The 24,620-nt window shown below is 30.7% G+C and overlaps 1 protein-coding gene across 1 annotated transcript; it reads right to left on the reverse strand.

Moving 5' to 3' along the window:
* Positions 1–1,715: 1,715 nt before the first annotated feature.
* LOC134725767 (meiosis-specific with OB domain-containing protein-like) lies at positions 1,716–24,577 on the reverse strand. The gene is made up of 13 exons (XM_063589901.1): positions 24,384–24,577; positions 19,567–19,624; positions 18,648–18,779; positions 17,797–17,872; positions 16,293–16,485; positions 12,159–12,259; positions 10,689–10,741; positions 9,112–9,207; positions 8,673–8,765; positions 7,946–8,102; positions 6,537–6,750; positions 5,732–5,818; positions 1,716–1,924 (listed from the first exon to the last, which is right to left on the reverse strand). Exons 1-13 carry the CDS (start codon positions 24,537–24,539, stop codon positions 1,814–1,816), a joined length of 1,527 nt encoding a protein of 508 aa, XP_063445971.1. The 5' UTR covers positions 24,540–24,577; the 3' UTR covers positions 1,716–1,813.
* Between the last annotated feature and the right edge of the window lie 43 nt (positions 24,578–24,620).

Here is a 24,620-nt window from a genome sequence, read left to right on the forward strand (position 1 = left end):
AGTTTTGGTCCTAACAGTTTAGGAAAAAGGGGCCCAAAGGGTCCAAAATTAAACTTTGTTTGATTTCATCAAGAATTGAATAATTGGGGTTCTTTGATATGCGGAATCTAACTGTGTATGTAGATTCTTAATTTTTGGTCCCATTTTCAAATTGGTCTACATTAAGGTCCAAAGGGTCCAAAATTAAACTTAGTTTGATTTTGTCAAAAAATTAATCGGTTGGGTTCTTTGATATGCTGAATCTAAAAATGTATTTAGATTCTTGATTATTGGACCAGTTTTCAAGTTGGTCCAAATTGGGGTCCAAAATTAAACTTTGTTTGATTTCATTTAAAATTGAATAAATGGGGTTCTTTGATATGCCAAATCTAACTGTGTATTCTTCATTTTTGGTCCTGTTTTCAAATTGGTCTACATTAAAGTCCAAAGGGTCCAAAATTAAACTTAGTTTGATTTTAACAAAAATTGAAATCTTGGGGTTCTTTGATATGCTGAATCCAAACATGTACTTAGATTTTTGATTATTGGCCCAGTTTTCAAGTTGGTCCAAATCAGGATCTAAAATATTATATTAAGTATTGTGCAATAGCAAGTCTTTTCAATTGCACAGTATTGCACAATGGCAAGAAATATCTAATTGCACAATATTGTGAAATAGCAATATTTTTTTTAATAAGAGTTATCTTTCTTTGTCCAGAATAGTAAGCAAGAAATATCTAATTGCACAATATTGTGAAATAGCAATATATTTTTTTAATTGGAGTTATCTTTCTTTGTCCAGAATCAACTCAAATCTTTGTTATATACAATGTATATTCACTTTTTACTACTAACTGATAAATTAAAATAATCTTTACCATTCAGTGATAACAAGCAGTTTTTTTACATCTTAATATCTTATGATGTATTTAAATGAGTAGTTATTGTTGCAAACTCCATTAGAAATTTAATTGAGATTAATTTGGAATAAGGGAAAGGGGGATGTGATTAAAAAATTGGGTTCAATTTTCTCATTTGAAATGAAATTTCATAAATAAAATGAAAATTTCTTCAAACATTTTTTTGAGAGGATTAATATTCAACAGCATAGTGAATTGCTCTAAGAGAAAACAAAAATTTTAAGTTCATTAGAACACATTCATTCTGTGTCAGAAACCTATGCTGTGTCAACTATTTAATCACAATCCAAATTTAGAGCTGAATCCAGCTTGAATGTTGTGTCCATACTTTCCCCAACCGTTCAGGGTTCAACCTCTGCGGTCGTATAAAGCTACGCCCTGTGGAGCATCTGGTTGTGTTTTGATCTGTTTCTCAAACTATAAGCAATATTTGTTGTATGGAAGAATTGTTAGCTGTACATGTCTGCCTGGCATTTTCCATCTGACCTTGACCTCATTTTTATATGGTTCATTGGTCAGTGTTAAGATGTCTTGGTCAATGTTAAATTTATGTGACAGTTGTAATAAAGCTTTATATCGAGGACTATCAACATAGTATCAATGATAAGTAAAGAAGACAAGACATTTCAGCGTGTGCACTCTTGTTGTGATAAGGTCCATATGAAAGGATGTTATATCATTTTGACAGTAGATGAAGTGTTACCGTATGAACAGTATAATATACAATCCATAATAAATTACTTAAATATGCATATCCCTTGGAATTCATCTAAAAACAGCTTTATTGCCACAATAAAATGAAACGGACATAAAACATTGGATTTCAATATTTATCTTGATTACAGATGTCACAAATTTTACTATTTTACAAGTATCACAGATATATTAATAACAAACTCGAGTTCAGTGTATATTCACATTTCTCTGATAAAATTTTGAACACAGTCCTGTATTTTGGCAGGTTCTAATGACATTATCCGGAATACACTTTTATTCTCAGTCCCTCCACTACTTGACTTGAAAATCTGCAATTAAAAAAGATGGATAAATTATCCAATAATTTAAATGTTTATATTTTTATTGTTTACAGTCCTAGTGATCTGTTTTGATTTCTTCTTCATGGTTCTAAATCAAAAAAGCAGTCAGTGTATTTCAAGTTGTCCCATGTTGTTATAAAAAATAAACATTCATGATGTAAGTGCACTCAAGTTAAATTACAGATCATTCAATCAGATGCTCTGCAGGGCACAGCTTTATTCGACCGCAGAGGTCGAACCCTGAACGATTGGGGAAAGTATGAGCACACCCCTGATTTTTTTTTCACCTCCCCCTTTTTCTTATTCCAAAATTGATCTCAATTCAAATACTAATGGAGTTGGCAATAACTACTCATTTAAATACATCATAAAATATTAAAATATAAAATGTCATACAGTCATGGTTAAAATTAATATCAGTTAATAGTAACTTCTAAAAAAAAGGGAAATGTGTCCAAAGGGACACAGATATTGCCCCAGCTAGCATATAACATAATAAAGGGACATAACTTTAGAACTGTAAAAGTGAAGCTGCCAAACATTGAACTTTAACTGAGTTTAGAGGTAATAAGCATTATATACACATTTCATTTAATTTAGTTAAGACAAACTTAACTTAAGAGAACAGAAACTAAAATATTCTTCAATTTCTCCACTTGTAAAGGGGCATAACCCTAGAATGGTAATCAAAGTGCTTGTAATCACTGAATGGTAAAGATTGCCTTAACTGTCAGTTGGTAGTACAGTGAATATTGCAGTGTATTGATTAAAGTTGATTCAACTACTATTCTGGACAAAGAAAGATAACTCCAATTTTCAAAGAAGATTTCATAAAGTATTGGTTCAGGTGATTCAACAACCATTCTGGACAAAGAAAGATAACTTTAATTTATTGTCTTGAAACTACATAAATGCTTGTTTTGACCCCTCATTCCTAGACTGTTTGCCCCATAAGCCTTCATATATATCCCAACCTTCTACTTATGGTATTAAAAATTGTAGTACAATTTCAGAACAATTGAAATACTTATACACAACTTATTATCCTGACACTAGATAAATGCTTGTTTTGGGCCCCTTTTGACCCCTTATTCCTAAACCTTAGGGACCATAACCCCTAAAATCAATCCCAAGCTTCCTTTTGTTGTTATAAACATTGTGTTAAAATTTTATTGATTTCTATTTACTTATACTAAAGTTGTCCTCACACTAGATAAATTCTTGTTTTGGGCCCTTTTGGGTCCCTAATTCCTAAACCTGAGGGACCTTAATCTCATAATCAATCCCACGCTTCCTTTTGCGGTTATAAACATTGTGTTAAAATTTTATTGATTTCTATTATACTAAAGTTATTATCCAGAAACCATCTGTCTTCAGACGTTGCTGACAACGCTGCCACTGACCTGAAACCAATATACGACCCCAAAAATTATTGCGGTCGTATAAATAGATGAAAATACCTATAAATCCATTTTGTTTGATGACATAACTATGTTTGGTGTTAAGTTGACATTATCTTCACCAAAACAACACATGTTGAAATTGAAAAATCATGCACATGATTAATTTCAGATTTTTTCTTGTTTGTTGCTCATTCAAATATTTCAAGAACTGTGTGTATATTGTTGGACATCTAGAAGATAATAAAGTACTTTAAATTTACAATTGTGTCAAGTTATGTCCAGTATATCATAATACTTTTATGATATCCAAGATATATTATAAAATTGAGAATGGAAATGGGAAATATACATGCTTTTTATACGACCACAAAATTTGAAAAAATTTTTGTCGTATATTGCCATCACTTTGACGTCGTAGTCTGCGTCGTTGTCGTCTGCGTCGTGGTCGTCCGAATACTTTTAGTTTTCGCACTCTAACTTTAGTAAAAGTGAATAGAAATCTTTGAAATTTTAACACAAGGTTTATGACCACAAAATGAAGGTTGGTAATGATTTTGGGAGTTTTGGTCCCAACATTTTAGGAATTAGGGGCCAAAAAGGGCCCAAATAAGCATTTTCTTGGTTTTCACACTATAACTTTAGTTTAAGTTAATAGAAATCTATGAAATTTTGACACAAGGTTTATGACCACAAAAGAAAGGTTGGGATTGATTTTGAGAGTTTTGGTCCCAACAGAATAAGGGGCACAAAGGGTCCAAAATTAAACTTTGTTTGATTTCATCAAAATTGAATAATTGGGGTTCTTTGATATGCCAAATCTAACTGTGTATGTAGATTCTTAACTTTTGGTCCCGTTTTCAAATTGGTCTACATTAAGGTCCAAAGGGTCCAAAATTAAACTTAGTTTGATTTTGACAAAAAATGAATGGGTTTGGTTCTTTGATATGCTGAATCTAATAATGTACTTAGATTCTTGATTATTGGCCCAGTTTTCAAGTTGGTCCAAATCGGGGTCCAATTAAACTTTGTTTGATTTCATCAAAAATTGAATAAATGGGGTTCTTTGATATGCCAAATCTAACTGTGTATGTAGATTCTTCATTGTTGGTCCTGTTTTCAAATTGGTCTACATTAAAGTCCAAAGGGTCCAAAATTAAACTAAGTTTGATTTTAACAAAAATTGAAATCTTGGGGTTCTTTGATATGCTGAATCCAAACATGTACTTAGATTTTTGATTATGGGCCCAGTTTTCAAGTTGGTCCAAATCAGGATCTAAAATTATTATATTAAGTATTGTGCAATAGCAAGTCTTTTCAATTGCACAGTATTGCACAATATCAAGAAATATCTTATTGCACAATATTGTGAAATAGCAATTTTTTTTTAATTAGAGTTATCTTTCTTTGTCCAGAATAGTAAGCAAGAAATATCTGATTGCACAATATTGTGCAATAGCAAGATTTTTTTTTTAATTGGAGTTATCTTTCTTTGTCCAGAATCAACTTAAATCTTTGTTATATACAATATACAATGTATATTCACTTTTTACTACCAACTGATAAATTAAAATAATCTTTACCATTCAGTGATAACAAGCAGTTTTTTTACATCTTAATATTTTATGATGTATTTAAATGAGTAGTTATTGTTGCAAACTCCATTAGAAATTTTAATTGAGATTAGTTTTGGAATAAGGGAAAGGGGGATGTGATTAAAAAAAATTAGGTTCAATTTTTTCTCATTTGAAATTTCATAAATAAAAAGAAAATTTCTTCAAACATTTTTTTGAGAGGATTAATATTCAACAGCATAGTGAATTGCTCTAAGAGAAAATAAAAATTTTAAGTTCATTAGAACACATTCATTCTGTGTCAGAAACCTATGCTGTGTCAACTATTTAATCACAATCCAAATTTAGAGCTGAATCCAGCTTGAATGTTGTGTCCATACTTGCCCCAACCGTTCAGGGTTCAACCTCTGCGGTCGTATAAAGCTACGCCCTGCGGAGCACCTGGTTTAATATGAGGCACTGCCATTCTTGTCATTTATTTAATGTCATCATTTCAAAATAGAAAAAAATGATTAACGATACCAATTTTTCAGGGCAAAATACTACATTCATATTCTAGATATTTGTGATAAAAAATGCTATGCACTAAACTAGATACACTGAGTAAGATTTTAAATAATATTTCCTACCAAGGTTAACAGTCTACTCAGACACATTAACCTGACTCAAAGATGACCTGTCTTTGCTCTCGCTTCTACTATGCATACTTGTAGAGAGCACCCATTTTTTAAGTTTTAGAAATAAAAAATATTTCACCATTGACTACACATACTTGCATGAGCATTATACTGCCATACTTACATTGTTAAATATTGTTATACCTTGAAATACAGTTTACATCTTTCTAGAAGAAAGTTCCACTTCATTTGTGTTCTTTTATCAATATTCAAATCTCTGAAAACTTCAGCCTGAAAAAATATATATATATTCCATTATTTTGTACACATGCATATTCATTTTCTTGGTTTTGTTTTGTTGAATCAGATATGGAAATGCATACTTAATTTTGTGACTTATGACTTATTTTGCAAGAAGAATTAATACATGAAAATTAAGGCACTTTTATGAGTCAATAAGTAAAACTAGAACTTTGTATCAAAATATTAGCAAATAACTCTTATTTGTAAAATGCTTTCAATCAATTAGTAAATTAATGCTCTGTTGGTAAAATGAAAAATTCAAATTATTGGCAAACAAGACCTGACTGAAACTCGATCTGTAACTAATCATGGTTAACTCACATACCCAAAATCAGCCCAATATCTGAAGGCACTTAGAAAATAACTCTGTATAATGTTTTGTTGCAGAATGACAGAATAAAAGAAAAGGTTAAAACTAAACGGCACCTACAACTTTGTTGCAGGGCCATGAAAATCTACATTATAAACAAGAAAAAAATTTAAAGGTCCCATTGAATAAACTCCAAAGAGAACTTTTATGCAGTATATGATTTTCAATCCACTTACATTATTAAGATACAAGTGCAGAATAAAATGAAATTAAGGCAATAATCCTTTTCAGTTTCAGCTGTCAAAATTCATCATTAAACTATTTTGTCTAGTTTACCGTAGTTAAAATATTGGGCCAACCCAAATTTTGACCTTTGGTTTTGTAATGAAATCATACCTTCATTCCTAAGAGATTTTCCATCACTGTACCATCAATGAAACAATGTTCAATTGTGCCTGTATGGTCAGATATAGATACTGGAACTGAATACTCTACTACTGGTTGTTTCTCAATGACTGAAGTATCAAACATAGCTAAGGCCCCCTGTGTACATTCTACATTGGAACACAAATATCCTCTGTCCTCATGTACTGTTTCTCTACATTTCTCACTGTAAAACAAATAATGTTTAAAAAAAGATTTCACTCAAAGAATCAATATGGCACATTGATCATTCTGCCTAACAACTAGTATCAGATAAAGAATCTCAAATATAAAATCCAACTAATAATTTAATAAATAGAGTCCATACTGTCCATACTTAACCAAGGAAGAATATATTTTTTCAAAATACCTTCTTCAACAATTGATTGATGTCTTGTTGGTGTATATACATGATATAATGCCACAATAAGGTATGAGAACATATGTTGTTTTTGTGATACTAGGTTGCTGTCTCTTTAAAGAATTCACCAAAAACTCCTTTTATTAATATTTATATTAAACTAGAGGCTCTAAAGAGCCTGTGTCGCTCACCTTGGTATATGTGAATTAAACAAAGGAAGCACACAGTTCATGACAAAATTGTGTTTAGGTGATTGTGATGTGTTTGTACATCTTACTTTACTGAACATTCTTGCTGCTTACAATTATCTCTATCTATAATGAACTTGTCCGTGTAGTTTCAGTGGAAAATGTTAGTAAAAATTGACAAATTTTATGAAAATTGTTAAAAATTGATTATAAACTATTATAAAGGACAATAACTTCTTAGGGGGTCAATTGAATTGCTGTACATTATTGCTGTTTACAGTTTATTTCTATCTATAATAATATTCAAGATAATAACCCAAAACAGCAAAATTTCCTTAAAATTACCAATTTAGGGGCAGCAACCTAACAACGAGTTGTCCGATTCATCTGAAAATTGACCAGATAAACAATTGTACCCCTTGTCAGATTTGCTCTAAATGCTTTGGTTTTTGAGTTATAAGCCAAAAACTGCATTTTACCCCTACGTTCTATTTTTAGCCGTAGCGGCCATCTTGGTTGGTTTGCCCAGTCACAAAACACAATTTTTAAACTACAGAGCCTAATAATGATTCTGGCTATGTTTGGTAAAATTTGGCCCAGTAGTTTTAGAGGAGAAGATTTTTGTAAAAGTTAACGACGACAGATGACGACAGACAACGGACGACGGACGCCAAGTGATGAGAAAAGCTCACTTGGCCTTTTAGGGCCAGGTGAGCTAAAAAGTGTAAATTAACAGTTGAAGACTTAAATCATGTTTTTTTATTCAAGTGCCTGAAGTGGGCATACATTCTTTACTAAAATAAATAATTTACAGGCTAGTCAATGACACTTACCATCTAAATCTTAATACACCACCTCCTTCTGTGTCAATATTAAACTGAGTTAGGAAAACATAGACAATACCATACTGAGTAGGTTTCCATTGCTTAGATAAATCTTCCATTATCTGTTTAATTTGGCTGATATTGTACACATCTGTAATGGTGTCCACTGAAGTTAAAGTGATATCACTAGTCAATTTGATTTCAAAATATATGACATTTAATATTTATCTAAGAAGCAGTTATATAAGTATCTATAAATTTACGTGTGAACATTTTGTGCATTTCTTCTTATTTTTATGTAAACTTAACTATTGAGCATAGAATAACAAAGGATGACGTTATGTTTGGCAAAATCAAAACTACTGTGGATTCATTAATATTCGTTGGATACCAATTTTCGTGGATTTCGTGGGTACAGGAGAACCACGAATTCAACTGTTCAACGAAATACAAATTTTGTAAAGGAATGATTGTAGACTTTGCCAAAACCACGAAATTAAATATCCACGAATATGTAAGTTTTCCTCAAACCAAAAAAATTGGTACCCACGAAAATAAAGAATCCACAGTAAGTTGTGTTGAAATGGAAAACTATCTTATGAACTTAAAATTCTTTCAAACTGTCTTTATATTATTTAAACAATTCTGATTGTATTTTTTTTTTTTGCATATAGTTGCTTTTTATTATAATTATTGGATATCAACAAACAATTTTTTATATTAACTAACAACATACAGCTTGGGTCTGTCTTACTGCCTGAACTCTCATCTCCATCTTGAAAATCTTGGGAATGTGCAAACTGATATAAACTTTGAGCTTCTAATGTATCTGAAAATTAAATATTTTTGGTTTAAACAAGCATTCTGTGAATATTGCATGGCAATATATAGTCACCTACCAGTTAAAACTTCATTGTAAATTAATGTAACAAAATTCTCACTTGTCATGGTGTAATAAATAGTAATAAAAAAAAAATTGACCAGTTATAACTAATTTAGATATAAGATAAGATATGGCTGTTTTATCAGCCTAAAAACTGATAAAACCACTAAATATGGGTTCATAGTTGGGTCTTAAAACTTAATAAACTTATTGACTAATAAGAATGCCAGAATCAAATGAAATTTATGTAAATATTTAAAGGTTTATACATTTTCACTCTTATATAACAAACCTGGATTGACTGTTACAATGGTCTTGGAGTCAGCTGTTGCTATCATTGTTGATCTGAAGTCATCATAAGTAACTTTTACATCAGCAGCAAATATAACTGTGGAAAATAAAAATAATTACACAATAAATGTCCTGTCTGAGATCAAATCAATGAAATTGGATCAGAAGGCATATACAAAAAAATAATACAGAATTTATATAGGATCAACAAATTGTTTTTATGTAAAATTGATTCAAAAGACTTCAGAACAAAAACTTCCAATGTGAAGGGAGGATGGTATTTTGGGTCTTACAGTGACTTGATTGTTAGTGTCTCCACCAATTGCAACTCATTCAAAATTTTGACCAACTTGCAATTTGTTTTATTTAACCAAATTGTTCAACTGGTCAGAATATTGCACAAATTGTTTAGTCAAAATGTGAAAGTGCAAGGTGATAAAATAAAGCCTACTTACAATCCTATAAGAATTTAACTCCACTTTAACGATGTTGTGACAAAATTAGTTTATCAGTTTGTATTGGTATATTATAGTAATTTCGCTGCTGAAGGAACTGTTATTATTTTGAATTGCAATAAAAATGTCCAAACTAAGTTTTTCTTTCTAAAAAAATTCTATATTCATAAGAATCATTTTAAATAAAACATCATATATTCAGTAAAATGTGTGTGAAATAACAATATGCTATTGATAAGTTTCCATGGGGAGATAACCTAAAATATTATTCTTTTGAATAAAGACTTTTTGAAAGAAATGATTATCCCCCCATGGAAACTTCCTACATACATATTGCAATTTTACTGAATATGAAATATTTTAATTCAAACAATGTCTGATTCTTATGAATATGAACATAAATCATGTATGTATGATTTTGTCATTACATGTTTAAATAAAATATGTGATATATAAAACAATTAAAATAATGGGGATCTGTCCATGGGACACAGGAAATACCCCCACTTTCATATAACGTTTTACAGGGACTTAACTTAAGAACTATAAAGTGACACTACCCAAATTTGTACTTGATCTCAGTTTGTGGTGATAGGCATTGTTTAAAAGTTTCATAACATTTAACTGAGGCATACCTAACTTAGAGAACAAAAACTAAAAAAAATCACAAATTTTTCCATTAGTAAAGGGGTATAACGCTAGAATGTTAAAAGTGACGCCACCAAATTCAAACTTGATCTGTGTTTTGTGGTAATAAGCATTGTGGATAAGTTTCATAACATTTGGTAGAGACAAACTTAAGTTAGAGAACAGAAACAAAATTCAGCATTTTTTCTATTTGTGAAGGGGCATAACTCTAGAATGTGACACCACCAAAATTCAAACTTGATCACTTGATCTGTGTTTAGAGGTGATAAGCATTGACATTGTGGATAAGTTTCATGACATTTGGTTGAGGCAAACTTAAGTTAGAGAAAGGAAACCATTTTTGGGACTTACATACAAACAAGGTTCAAACTTAATGCCCCCTCTGCTATGGCAGGGCTTAAATGGCGGGGCATAACTTTTTATTTTTTTTATTTCTTATTTAATTTAAGTTCAGTTATTATATTTAAAGTGTTACCAGTCTCCAATGGCACCCATGTCAGAGCTAAATCTATCAATTCTTTGTCCCATCTACAAAATAAAATTAATCACATCTATTATTGACAAAAAAATAGCAGCTAAGATGAAATTTATTATCAGTTGTCAGACTTCATAATAGTCAGAAATATTTAAACACCACCATAAACATCAAATATTGTCAACACAGTATAGATATGCAATGTATTGCCTCATTATATGACATAATTACTTATAGCCAAAAAGATGAAGAATTATCAGCATTGTAAGTTCATCCTTATAGCTGCATAACACACTATTATTTTTTTCCTCTTGGATGACCTCTTTTACAGGACTCTCATATTATATTTCATGTTAATTTGTTCTCATCCTGAACATGCTTGAATTACTTGCCAATGGATATTAAGCAACCAACAATCAATCAATCAATAATATTCTTAAATATTCAAAATTCTGATGAAATACATAACATACAGTTCAATATGTATAGGAGGGGATACTTTCTGTTTTTAAAAAAGAATTTTTATGACTTTTATTGTCATTTCTCAATTATATTTTTCTCTATCACTTTATGTTCATTTTTAGGGAAGATAATTTCTGTAATATGAATAGCATTTTTTATGACTTTTATTGTCATTTCTCAAGTATATTTCTCTATTTCACTTTATGTATATTTCAAGGGGAGATAATTTCGGTAATTTAATAAAGAATCTTTTGACTTTTATTGTCATTTCTCAAGTATTTTTCTCTTCTCCACTCTATTTATATTTCCAGGGGAGATAAAATCTGTTATTTTAAAAGAACTTTTATGTCTGTTATTGTCGTTTCTAAAGTATATTGCTCTATTCCACTTTATGTATATATCCAGAGGGGGGATAATTTCTGTAATTCAATAAGAATGTTTATGACTTTTATTGTTTTTTTCTAAAGTATATTTCTCTATTCTACTTTATTCATATTTGAAGGGGAGATAATATCTGTAATTTATTGTCATTTCTTAAGTATATTCTCTATCACGTTATGTATATTTCCAAGGGAGAACATTTCTGTAATTTAAACAGAATTTTTATGACTTTTATTGTAATTTCTCTATTCCACTTATGTAAATTTCCAGGGGAGATAATTTCTGTAATTTAATCAAGAATTTTTGATGACTTTTATTGTATTTTCTCTCTGCCACTTTTTGCATATGTCCAGGGGAGATAACTTTTGTAATTTAAACAAGAAAGAATTTTTATGACATATTGTCATTTCTTAAGATTTTTTAAAACTGGAATGTGCATGAATTTGAAATGTTCAACTTTATAAGAAATTTGTAAGCCTAAATGCCTATTTTTGAACTAGAAAGTGGACAGGGGTCTTAGAAGTCAGTGAGAAAACCGACAGATTATAAATGTTTATCTTTACATAGCATTTTACCTGGATGTACTTTTTGAAGGAATTAAAACATCTTACTATCAATTATACTTACAGCACCAAACCAAAAGAAGGACACGTTTCATCAAGAATCCTCAGTTCACATCTCTGTGTATGTCTTCCAGCTTTGGTAGTTATCTCTTTAACTTGACCAATCTGGAAAATGTATACAATATTTTTACTGCAGGATACTACAAAAAAGGTGAATAAATAAGTTTTATCAGACATTTTAAATATTGTTTAATGAAAAGTTGTTATTCATAAATAAAAAAAAAATCAGTCTGTATATATTACAGGTAAAATCCCTTGAAACCATATTTGAAACATTAAAGGGAAATTCCGCGATTTTTTACTTATCATCTAATTATGTTCATCTTAACATAAAAAACACATTTGCAAAGTTTTAAATTTATATTCCTTCTAATAACGGAGAAAATCAAGTATCTGTAACTTTTTTGGTTGAATTCTCGAGTGGGTCGTGACGTATTAGCCCGATTTATTGAATTCTGGGAAAAAATAAAATCTGTTTAACTCTTAGAGCTTATCGACAATATACGTAATTAAAAGCGCACAGCTGACGAATGGTCGTAGTTATTAACCACAATATAATAATGAACGAAAATAAATATGCATATACCGTTTTGTATTGATTGAATTAAACTCCTATAAAATTATCTCTAGTAAATGTTTTTGAATAAATTTAATTAATTATTGTTGAGATTTTATTCATAAAATATTTATTGAACATTTTTACTGATATTGAACTGAAAATATTTCAGTTCTATTTACCGTTATTGTTTTGATAATCATTTCAATGCAACTAATGTGTGAGCAGAGTGTGTATATTATTTTGTAAATGTCACTGTATATTTCTCGGCTTGAGGTCAATTCGTTTACCTTGTAGCTATTTAGCCGCAGGTGTGAGTTCAAGCGTACACAGGTATAAATGTTGTTATTTGGAAAGGATAAACAGAAAAAATTAGAAAGAGTATGATGTCACGATGTTAATACACTAAGATTTAATACACAATGAGAATAAAGATTCAATAATTAAATTGTGTAAATTAATTGAAAATCAAATTCAGATTCGTAAATCCGCAAATGTATAAAAATAAAAGGAAACAATTTTTGATTACTTTCTTAGCGGCAATTGGCGTAAAGATTCAGATATGAGGTAAACAATAGTAGTTTTAATCTTTAATAAAAACTAAATGCAATATTACCCAATTTGATATACCATTGTACATCTGTTTGATATCATTGACTTTACCGGAATTTCTTAACTTGTATTCAAATCTGGCTGTGTTTAAATGCTAATAAAACTATTGCAATTTTAAAGTTTTTAATTGATAAAAAAATACAACATACATGATTTTTTTTTTAGTTTCTTTTTAACATTTTATTCTTACAAGTTACATAATTAAATTCATTTGACAATCATTTACACGAACTTTTTGTGAAAAAATACCAATTATCTAAGCTAAGGCATTATTTTTTTTAAGGATTTTTGAGGATTTTTTTTTTATTCTTTGATAATATTTGTGCAGTGTTGAACATGATAGCCGTCATTAATCCAAATAAGTCATATAGTAGGTGAATAAAAGTTATATTTTATTCATGCATAACTGATATTGACGAATTTAGAATAGTTCGTCCATACATCGTTGTTCTTGAAACAATCATTATTAGTATACATGTAAGTTTCCTGACGTATACGAGCCATTGAGGATGAGCTCCAGAGAAAGCAGTCTAGTAGCGTTTCGTTCGTTTGTTTGTTGGGAAAGGAGAGGAAATGCAACCGCTTGTACAGATAAACGACAGAATTACCATACAAGCATTTATAGTCAACACAATCAGAAACAGTTCCCATCGTTAGACGGGGAATATGAAGGCTTTCAAGAATGAACAAGTGACATGTCTAACTCGAACAGTTAGAAAACGCACTATCGACATCGACCGCTTGTTCTTGATATTTGAAATTGTATGCATATATTCGTATACGTTTATGATAGTGATGAGTTCTTGTGTCTGACAAAAACTAAATTCCTTCATGGTTATATCTTGCCATACGTTTATATTGGTTTGTAAGGTGATTACTCAAAATCGTTATTTGAAAATCCTGTTTGTGAGATGTATATTCATTTTAATACAGAAATTTCGTCTATATATTTCACAAGTGTATAACACGGAGAAGCTCTGAAGGTCCATTACTCCCATTTTGTTTGGGTGTGAACCATCGATGTTGACAGCAATATCAAAGAATAAGATGATGATGGTAGAAAGAACTATGGGCGTCATGTGGCAAATATTACATGCATATCGGACAATGAGTTGTCAATCTGTATAAAAAGATTTCCTGTACAACCATATTATTGAGAAGGAATGTTTACATGCTATACTCTCGTACTAGTATTACAGGGTTCTTGTGGTGTTCACCTTAGACACACATCTTTTTAACGATGTTTAAAAAAAAGACAGAACCAATTTAATGTCATATTTCCTTATTTTTTAAATAAAACTAAAAGTCTTTCATCTGACAAGAATACCCCTATTTAGCGGACAAGTAATTTATTCTTTTTTCTGTTATTGAATACCAAGAAAGAAAATTTGAAACTTTGATACTCAAAAGTTTCCCAGCAAAATATTCACATCCCTTCGGGATAATTAGCGTTCGTCCAGTGGCATATATAACAATTATGACGAATTCCTTCCTCTGTTCGAGAACAATCTTATTGAAATATAAATCTGTGATTTTACTATGTCCACAACTTCAATGAACCAAAGCAAAAGTTATACATCGACCTGTATTTAAATCAAATTGGTTCTCTTCTTCTTCTGGTATACAATAGTCTATCGACTATTGATTAGTGCATACTGTTGGCATATGTGGACTAGTCTATTGAAAACACTTTTACCCCTATTTATTCAGAATATATGTTTTTTTCTTATGTTCAATGTATACATGTATATATTTTAAATTGCGCTATAGTTCCGTAACTTTCTATCCAGTCGCATAAACGAATCGTCGGCAAGTGCGTACATTTTTTTAAATCAATATTTCTGGTATGTTCCAATCTGTCCTTCACTTTTGACTATCAGTATATATTACATTTTCCCAAATTCACCATTGGAAAAAATATTTAAATAGATTTTAATTTCATCAAATCTTATTTTTTGGGTATTATTTATATTTTTATGAATAATATTCTTTACACCAGAAATGTTATTTATAAACAAGCGTATGAGTTTGGTAATGACAAGAAGACAGAGTTGTATATTATACATCTGATAGTTCAAAATGGAAAGTCAAATGTTATCAGCCGTGTACACTGATCAATACCTGCAGAAGTGAAACGATGCGTGAACTTGCAAGCCCGACAGGAAATCGCTTGAATACCTGAACGTGTCAACTCACACCCCTCACAATACCTTAAAAAGTAATACCTTTAGCCATGCTGGCGATCAGAAGAGGGAAGATCAAAATTTATTTGAAAACAGTTTATTACTTAAAAGAAGAATGAACAAATTAGATTTTCGAAAACAATTTTCATGGCACACTTATTTATGATTTCAACTTTGACTTTTCACTTAATTCCAATATCAAGTTTAAAAACAACAGACCATGGTAATTTAAAGAATATTTTCCGTATCAAGTTAGTTAGTCGGATAAAACAACCATACGATTGACAAGATATCGACACGCAATTACGACTACATCGGTTACTGTGGTTTTGTTTCTTTGTGGTTTATAGACATATCTTTTTTTATTAATCGGGAAAGAAGACAAAATGGCGGAACCGTAGAATTGATACTCTAAATTTAAAATCGATGGTGGTCGCTTATCTAGCGGAATAAAACTTTAATATCTATGAATTTGAGCATTTTTATACAGAATGAACATAATATCAAATTTTGATTTTTTTGCGAAGTTTCCCTTTAAGTCTTTTTTACGGATACATGTTCTACTTTCTTTTAATTAAACCCATACATGTATAACATATTTTCCTCCAATGGGAAAGTTTTATCTTTAAAAAACACAATAAAAGAAGATATTCACTGTTTTTCAAATTTCAGAGAAAAAGGCATGTTTAAAATAAAACTTTTGCCAAGAAATGCTCAATATGTAATCTGTGAATATACATGTATACCAAGATATTCCCAAGTTAGTTGTTACTGCAAAGTACAGTACCTTTCTGACTACACAAAGTAAGTTAACATGTTCTCCATGTAATCCTTGACCATTAGCTTGAATGTCTTCTAATGTGTAAAAATCATTAGTGGCTTTGATAGGTACATGCTGCAACTGAAGTAGAGTGTCACTTTCTGGTCCATTATACCACTCTATGTTGGAATGATTCTCACTTCCACTCAGACAAAATGGTCTGAAAATATTTAGGGGTATTGTAAAACATTTGAATTACGGTACCTACTTTTTTTAACAGAAAAGGGCAGCTTTAAAATTCAAACTGTCTTCATTAAATTACAATAGTTGAATTAGTTAGAGAGAATATGTTAGGCTTCAATGAGCATGCAATTGCCACCTGGTTTATATGCATAATATTCACTATTATTAAACCAAAGCACCATATGTCATAGTTGGCTGTCAGTTTTCTGCTAGCAAGTAAGACTTATTTTGCTAGCAATGTCAAAATTATCTTGGAGAATGAAAATTGACCAAAAAATCTAATTTGCTTTTTTTTTCTTGTCTCTTAAAACTTTTATATTGAAAAAAAAAAAATATCTGCATGTGATTCTGTAAATGAGCTGTAGTTATATTTGGTTTAATTGGTACATCAGTTTGTGTTATTATCATATGCAATTACAGTGATGTTGATTTTCAGAAATTAAACTTAATACAAATAAATGAAAACCAAAAATAACTGACAAAATGACATGGCATGCAATGCCAAAATCTAAATTTTCCTACAACTGATAACCCAACAGAAGACCTCTTATATACAAGAGTGAAAAATGTCTCATTGTTTAAAGTTGTGTAGAATGTGCTTGGAATAACTAAGTTTCTTTTAATAATAAATGGAGAAAGGGACACAGAAAATGCCTCCACTTGCATTTATGATATAACATTATAAAGGGACATAAGTAAAGAAAATGTAAAAATGGCACCACCCGAATTCAAAATAAATCTCAGTTTTGTTGTAATAAGCATTGTGTATAAGTTTCATAACATTTGGTTGAGTCAAACTAAAGTTGAAGAAGAGAAACTTATTTTGGGACATACAGACAGACATGGGTAGTGTTCACTTAATTCCCCTTCCGCTGCAGACAGTTTTATCTTAAAACTATCTACAATTAAGTTTTTTTTCCAAGAAAAATCGGCCATCTCTTAATGATAATCAGTTTTTTTTAAAAGCCAAGCATATTTTATAAAACCCCTTTAATAGAGATTAACCACCTGCTAGTGTAGATATCTGATCTCATAATTTTCCTTTTGGTAAAACAAAATAAATTGTTCCCAATCCTTAAATATTAATGATACTTATAAAGTTTTTAAACAGTCTGTACCAAAACCTTTTCCGATTACTATTCCTTTTAGGCTATTTCTATACATTTTTGTGTAAACAAAATTTTTCAAATAACTAATTGTCCGAATAAAATGTTACTAGTTTGGGGCATCAGAGTAGTGGATAATGATGCAGACTGTTTACACAGGTTTAAAATTGACAATTTCTTACACTGGTGTAGCAGATTTATATTTCTCATCACTACCATCTTGTGGTTTTGCCTGCACTTGAACATTTGACAAACAAACTGTAAAAATAAATATATAGAAAAATTCAATTGTTCAAGTACTTTATAATATACAATAAACATGGCCAATATATCCATTATATAAGTGCTATTGTGAAATTCAAATGTCTCTTTTTAATACATGAACTAGTATATGGTTTAAAATAAATATCAATAAACAATTTTACCCTAGATGCATCACTTCATGTTTTTCTAGTGTAACCTTAATTCTAATGAATAATACAACTAAAATATGCTGACTCATGAATATTGATTTCATACAATTAAGTCACTTTAATATGTACCTATGGTGATTTAAATCAAATAAATTCCAGCAATAATTCATTGCCGTGGACAGACAAATAAAGAATAATCTATTATCCTTTCATTCATGATCAGCAAATTACAAACTGAATGTTGGTGTAGTGTAGAATGTTAAGGCAGATCTTTCAATGGTCAATGTAGAAAGGTGTGGTTGAATGAAGAACATAATTAACAGGCTACTATTTGAACTTGGAATTATTTTTAATTATGGAATTTACTTAATTTCTTGTGCATGAAATTTTGAATAAATTCCAAATTAATTTGGTATTTCAATGTTTTGCACGGTTCATAACACTTACCAAACAAATGCATTTTGTATAGAGAGTGTTGTGCGCGGCACAGTACGTTCTATTGAAAATGTACTTTCTAAGTTTCTTATTTGTAATAGAAAGTGTTGTAAGCAGCACAGAACATAAAAGTACAAAATAATAATTCCAAGTTAAAATAATAGCCTGTTAGTTGTAAAACTTACCAACATCTCCAATGTGAAATCTATCAGTCAGATCCTTTATATTCTGCTCCTTACCCCAAAATGTTACATTTACATAAAACAGTGGAGAATCTCTCAAAGTAAAGTTGAAGACAAAACGTTCTGTGGATGAATCTGAAACACATTGAATATAAGCAAAAACTAACAAAGATAAATGTAATAGATATAGACAATAAAAGCTTCACAAATGTATGCAAACTGTAGAAATATATATTTTCCTATCGGTTCAGGTGAGTTACATTATTCTTTGCTAAAGGTAGATGAATCAGAATTAAACTTTGTTTTATATGTTAATATCACAACCCTCCATAAAACAAATATTTCATTTTAAATATACTAACAAGTTATAATTTGGTAAGAATCATAAGGAAACTGAACAGGAATGTTTGTCAAACTCAAGTGTCATTATTATCTACATGTACATGTAGCTTTATATGATTTTCTGCATCATGTTTTAACATGACTAGCACTTTATTTCATGGCATCAAACATTAAAATGAGAGAAAGATGAAATATATGGTACGGTTTCTTCATATTTTGGAGCCAACAGTTCTCTAGAACATAAGGCACTGCATCCCATAAACATTCATAGAATAACATATGCACAGATGTACTTCATTGACAACAAAAAAAGTACAACAAAGGCCTACTTAGTCATGTTAACCACTCCACTTGTAGAAAACTATCAGAAATACAAGATGCAGATGTTGACAGAAACAAAACATTACAAGTCATCACTGTCTATCATATTTCTTTTTCTGATGCTGACTGTTATTTTTTCCATTAAAAAACCTAATTAACAGATATTTCTTTCTTTCAGAAAAGATAACACTAGATACATTGTATACAACAACATTATGTACATGTACAATGTATTAACAATTGAAATCTGACATCATACTTTTACGACTTTGAACAGATCTTGCATCTTCTCTTGATAATATAAGTCCAACTACATTCTGAAAAAAGAAAGCACTGTAATTATATCTCAAATTATTGTTTATTTTTGTATTTTCATTGATTTTGTTTCCAAATAATTAAAACTTAACTAAACATGTGTTTCTATACTATGATGAATCATTTGGGTCCTTAAATAAGACACCCTGTCTGACAATACATATATTTTCACATTGCACATGGCCTTTCAGACTATTCAAAATTTACTCTTAATTCCCTGGATGTGACAGAGTACATGGAATACATATTGACATTTTGGTCAGGGAAACATAATTTATTTTGTTCTATTTTTCAGTAAATTGAGTACTCTTACTCTTAGATCAGTCTAACTCTGAACAGTTTGGGTATTCTGGACACAATATTCAAGCTTCATCATGTTCATACTGTCTGAATTTTGATTGTGATAAAAATTTTTTTTACATAAAATGTTTCAGACACAAAATAAATGTGGTCAAAGATATTAAAACTGTATTGCACAATCAAACCACTGTTACATAAACACAAGTTATAGTCTGGAAACTAAATAAATGCTTTTTTTTAGCCCTAATTCCTGCATGTTAAAGCCACATTACCCCCATAGTCAGTCCCAGCCTTCCCAATGTGATAAGCAATTTCAGAGAGATCCAAACACTAACACACAAGTTATTGTCCGGAAACGCTTTTTTTAGCCTCTTATTCCTAAACTGTTGATACCATATATAACCCTCAAAATCCAATCCAAGCCCCCTTTTGTGATATTAAACCTTCTTGACATCTTCACTTTAACTAAAGTTTTTGTCCAGAAACCAAATGTGTCTTCATACTAAGAGGCAAATCTATACAGATGACAACACTGACAACATCAACAACATTATACAAACATATATATATTTTTTTTGCACTTAAACAAAATAAGAATTTTTCAGCATACAAATATAGTAAACTGCACATTGATGGAAAACAAAGAAATATCAATGACAACGTTAAACACATTAATATTAAATGTACATTTGTAACACAAATAGACAGGAAATATGAAAAAGGATAGAAAAACAAAATTTTACATAATTTAACCAAGTCCTCCCTGATCCTCCCTATGTTTCTGACCGGTACCACGATTTCCCAAGAAATACGTAAAAAACGTAGAATACCGAAAACAAGATAATATATCCCGAGAACAAGATTTTTAATTGTGTTATAGGTGTTTTTATTGTGTTTTTACTACTTTTTACAATAATAAAGAATACTAATAAGAGATATTACTCGTTTTTATTCAATAAAAAGGCAATTTCAGGTCAAAAATTCGATTTGTATGTCTTGTATGCAAAATCCTTGTTGAAAACAATATGGTGGACATTCTAAACTAAAGGTAGACAACTTTGGAGTTTTAAAATGTCTTAAAATAAAATAAATAATTGTCGCGGACTTCATAAGGTATGCCCGTGCCTTGTGCAGGGTACCTTTGTAGTTTTAAAATTTCTTCAATGAAACATATAGTTCGCGGTCTTCAAAAGTTAGCCTGTGCCTTGTGCAGGGTACCTATAATGATTCTATTGTAGCAGTTAGGATTATCATGTCATAATTATTTCCCTTGTTTAAAACTATAAATTTCATATTTCTTTGTTTAATAATTTACATGAAGCTTATTCAGTATATATTTGTTAAATTGCATAGCTTTTGCTATTTGAAATCATTAGTTAAAGGTATTTATTTTTATTGTAAAGTTTAATATTTGCATCGTTGCAAATTCTTTGGATACCTTCTGTGAGAGATTTATATATTTTATATAACTAGTTTTAAATTCTTATTTTGTATGCTCTGAGGACTGACAAGGAAAGCCAGGCTTTCCAACCATCGATTACATTAGTGCATTTGCTACATGCCTCCTTAGTACTGTAAATTGAAGTCTTCTTAATGCTCCATTTCTACATACGTTTGGCTTTACATGATTACAGTTGTACTTTGCTGATTAAATATTGTTTTCAGTTTTTGGTTTTCATTTACTTAGATATATTATAGCGCATCACTTTTGGCATCAGTCGTTTTCCCCATACATCAGTTTACAAACTAGAATTAGCTGTGGTCCGCATCCCCGAATCTTAGGCAGAATTGTTCCTGCTACATTTGGTAGTGCGGGTGGGGTGTGGAATTCTAAAGCAGCTTTTCTGGTTTGTAACTGAACAAAATTATACTAAGAAATGGAGCAGACATTTGAGTCAATGTTTGGTGCCACTGGATATGACAGTCCACAGCAGACCAGTATTGAATAGTTATTTCTGGGGTATTTTATGTTCATTGTTTGGTTTATTTTGTAAATATTATATATTCAGTTATGATATGGTTTGAACAGGGCCGTAGCGTAATGGAGGCAAATGAGGCAAATGCCTCACTTTTGAAACGACGATCAAACTTTAGAAGTGTCATTTTTTTTTTAATTTCATGTATTTTACATTATCAATTAATATGCGAGTTTCGAGTTTCAAACTATCTACCGGCACACTTCATACAGTGTTTCCAATCTGCAGCAGCGATTTTGAATATAATTATTTTACCATAGCGGTGACGGTAAAAAAAAAATAAGTGTCCCGATTACAAATCAAAATACAAAAATTGAAACAAATCTTATTTATGTCGTTACAAAACTGGTTGAAGACGGGTTCTTTAAAGAGAAAAAAGATGAAAAGGGAAACTCATGAGTATGCTGGCTTATAACTTTCTTGGTTTATTTTTGAATCTACCATTGTTACACACTGAACAACAAACATGCTGCAAATGCAAATCGATAAAATAATTCATTGACCAAAAAATATAATGATTATTTATAATTAATTTACTGAACAAAATCATGAAGCGCCGTTTTCATAAATATGGAAGTCCTTAATGTATAAGGCAATTCATGATTTTTATTTATCTTAAATAAAAGTATGAAATAAATTTTTGGTATTGTTTGAATATTTTTTTCGTGTTTCTTTTTTTCTATTATTATTATTAACATTGTCTGGTTGTATGCTAGCGTGTTCCATTGATTCTATTGTGGTAGGCCGTGGCTTCGAACCCCGAAACGGTAGGTCAGACCAATGACTTAAAAATTGGTAGAATAATGTGTCCAGGTAGATTGACATGTCTTCCAGCGGAATGTTTACATTTTTACAGATAACTTGTGATCACTTGGGACATTAGAACGTCAAACATCTGGTTTAGTAACAATGTTGATCTAGTCTTCTCTGTACCTATTCTTATGGTTAATGATTATGTATAATAAATGTATCCTAATTGATGCTTATAATATGTTCTCGTCTTTTAGAATCTTATAACTTGCTGTTGGAGATAAATATATATGTATATACATCAGAAGGTGTGTTGAAGCTTTTAAATAGTACAAATCACAGGAGAATCGTAAAGTTTTGGTTGACCAACAGAGATTAACTTTAATATTGAAACTCATTTTGTTACCTACTAGGCTAGCTAATAAAACAAATCCCGCATTTCTGTTATATTTTTTTTTTTATTATAGATAGTAATGCTGAAATAAGCTTCTTCCGTTTCATGCATCCGAACCCCCCTAAAAAAAAAGGGCCCAAAAATTTTTCGCCTCGCTCCGCTCGGCGGAATGCCTCACTTTAAAAGGACATGCGCTACGGCCTTGTTGAAGAAAAACCTTGTTTGTTTGATGGTATCAGCATTGATATTACTGATTATTTTGTTCATTTTGAGACAGTTTCTCTTTGGAATAAGTGGAATGAATTTGAGATGGCATGTCAGTTGATAATGAATTTGAGAGGTGATGCTCAAACTGTTTTACGTTTTTTAAAAAGGCCACAGTTATATGATTATGACTGCTTGAAAAATGTTCTCATTCAGAGGTTCAATCCTAAGGAGAGGATGGCATATTTTAAATTTCAACTGCGAGTTTGCAGCTTGAAAGAAAAGGAAACAATTTCTGATTTTGGTCAGCGTTTTAAGATACTAGCTCATAAGGCTTATCCTAATAATTTTTCTGATTTGGATTCGTATTTTATTGACTTATTTACATCATTTTTGAATATTGAGATGGCTAAATTTGTCACATTTAAGCACCCTCATAGTTTAGACGAGGCGGTATCACTAGCTATTGAATATGAAGCTGTTCATTTTTCTGGTGATCCTGAGATTATTGATGAGACAGAAAGTTTAGATTGTTGTAAATCAGTTCATAACAGTTTTGAAATTTTGATTAATATATTGAGGAGGCGATTAAGATCACGAAGGAAACGTAAACCAAAGAGATGTTTTAAATGTCATCAGTTAGGTCATGTCAGGTCTAAGTGTTCCAACGCGTCTTCTATATGTCATTCTAGAGATTACAGGTCTGCAGATAGTCAAGCGAAGATCTCAGAAATAGGCGAGATGTTAAAGAATGATAATTGTAGTTCAGATTGTGTAACCTTTGTTTAATGGTTGTTTTTACATTGTGTTTTATATTTATAGTTTTACTTCATATTTATTTCAATGTTCTCAGGGGTGTCATGCCTCTCAGTTTTGGCTGTTTGGTTTTTCTTTTTCAAAGGGAGGGATTGTTCTCGGGATATATAATCTTGTTTTCGGGATATTACGTTTTTCTCGTATTTCTCTGGAAATCGTGGTACCCATTTCTGACACCTTAACCGAGTCTCTATGTTTCTATCTGTGACATCTTTGCTTCAACTTTGAAAATCAAGCAGAAAGTTAGAAAACAAATAAACTTAAAGTGATGGGTCTTAGACCCTTTCCATTTCAACGATATAGATGTAGATGTGATCTTACAACAATGCTTGAATATCCTAAATTTATATTCTCAAGTTTAATGTTTGTTTGGTCTTTGTTGTCATTTGCATTAATACTTCTTGCATTTGATGTATTTCGTTTATCATTTTGACGGGTAAAACTGTCAAAATCTGAGAACTGTCCAGACCATGCCATCTTGTGACTTGTCGTCTGCTAGTGCTATGCTGTGAAACATACAAGTGAACAGGTGCACGTGCAGAACTTTACCCTTGAAAT

This window comes from Mytilus trossulus, chromosome 7 (assembly GCF_036588685.1).
Source record: "Mytilus trossulus isolate FHL-02 chromosome 7, PNRI_Mtr1.1.1.hap1, whole genome shotgun sequence".
Classification (NCBI taxonomy): Eukaryota; Metazoa; Mollusca; class Bivalvia; order Mytilida; family Mytilidae; genus Mytilus; species Mytilus trossulus.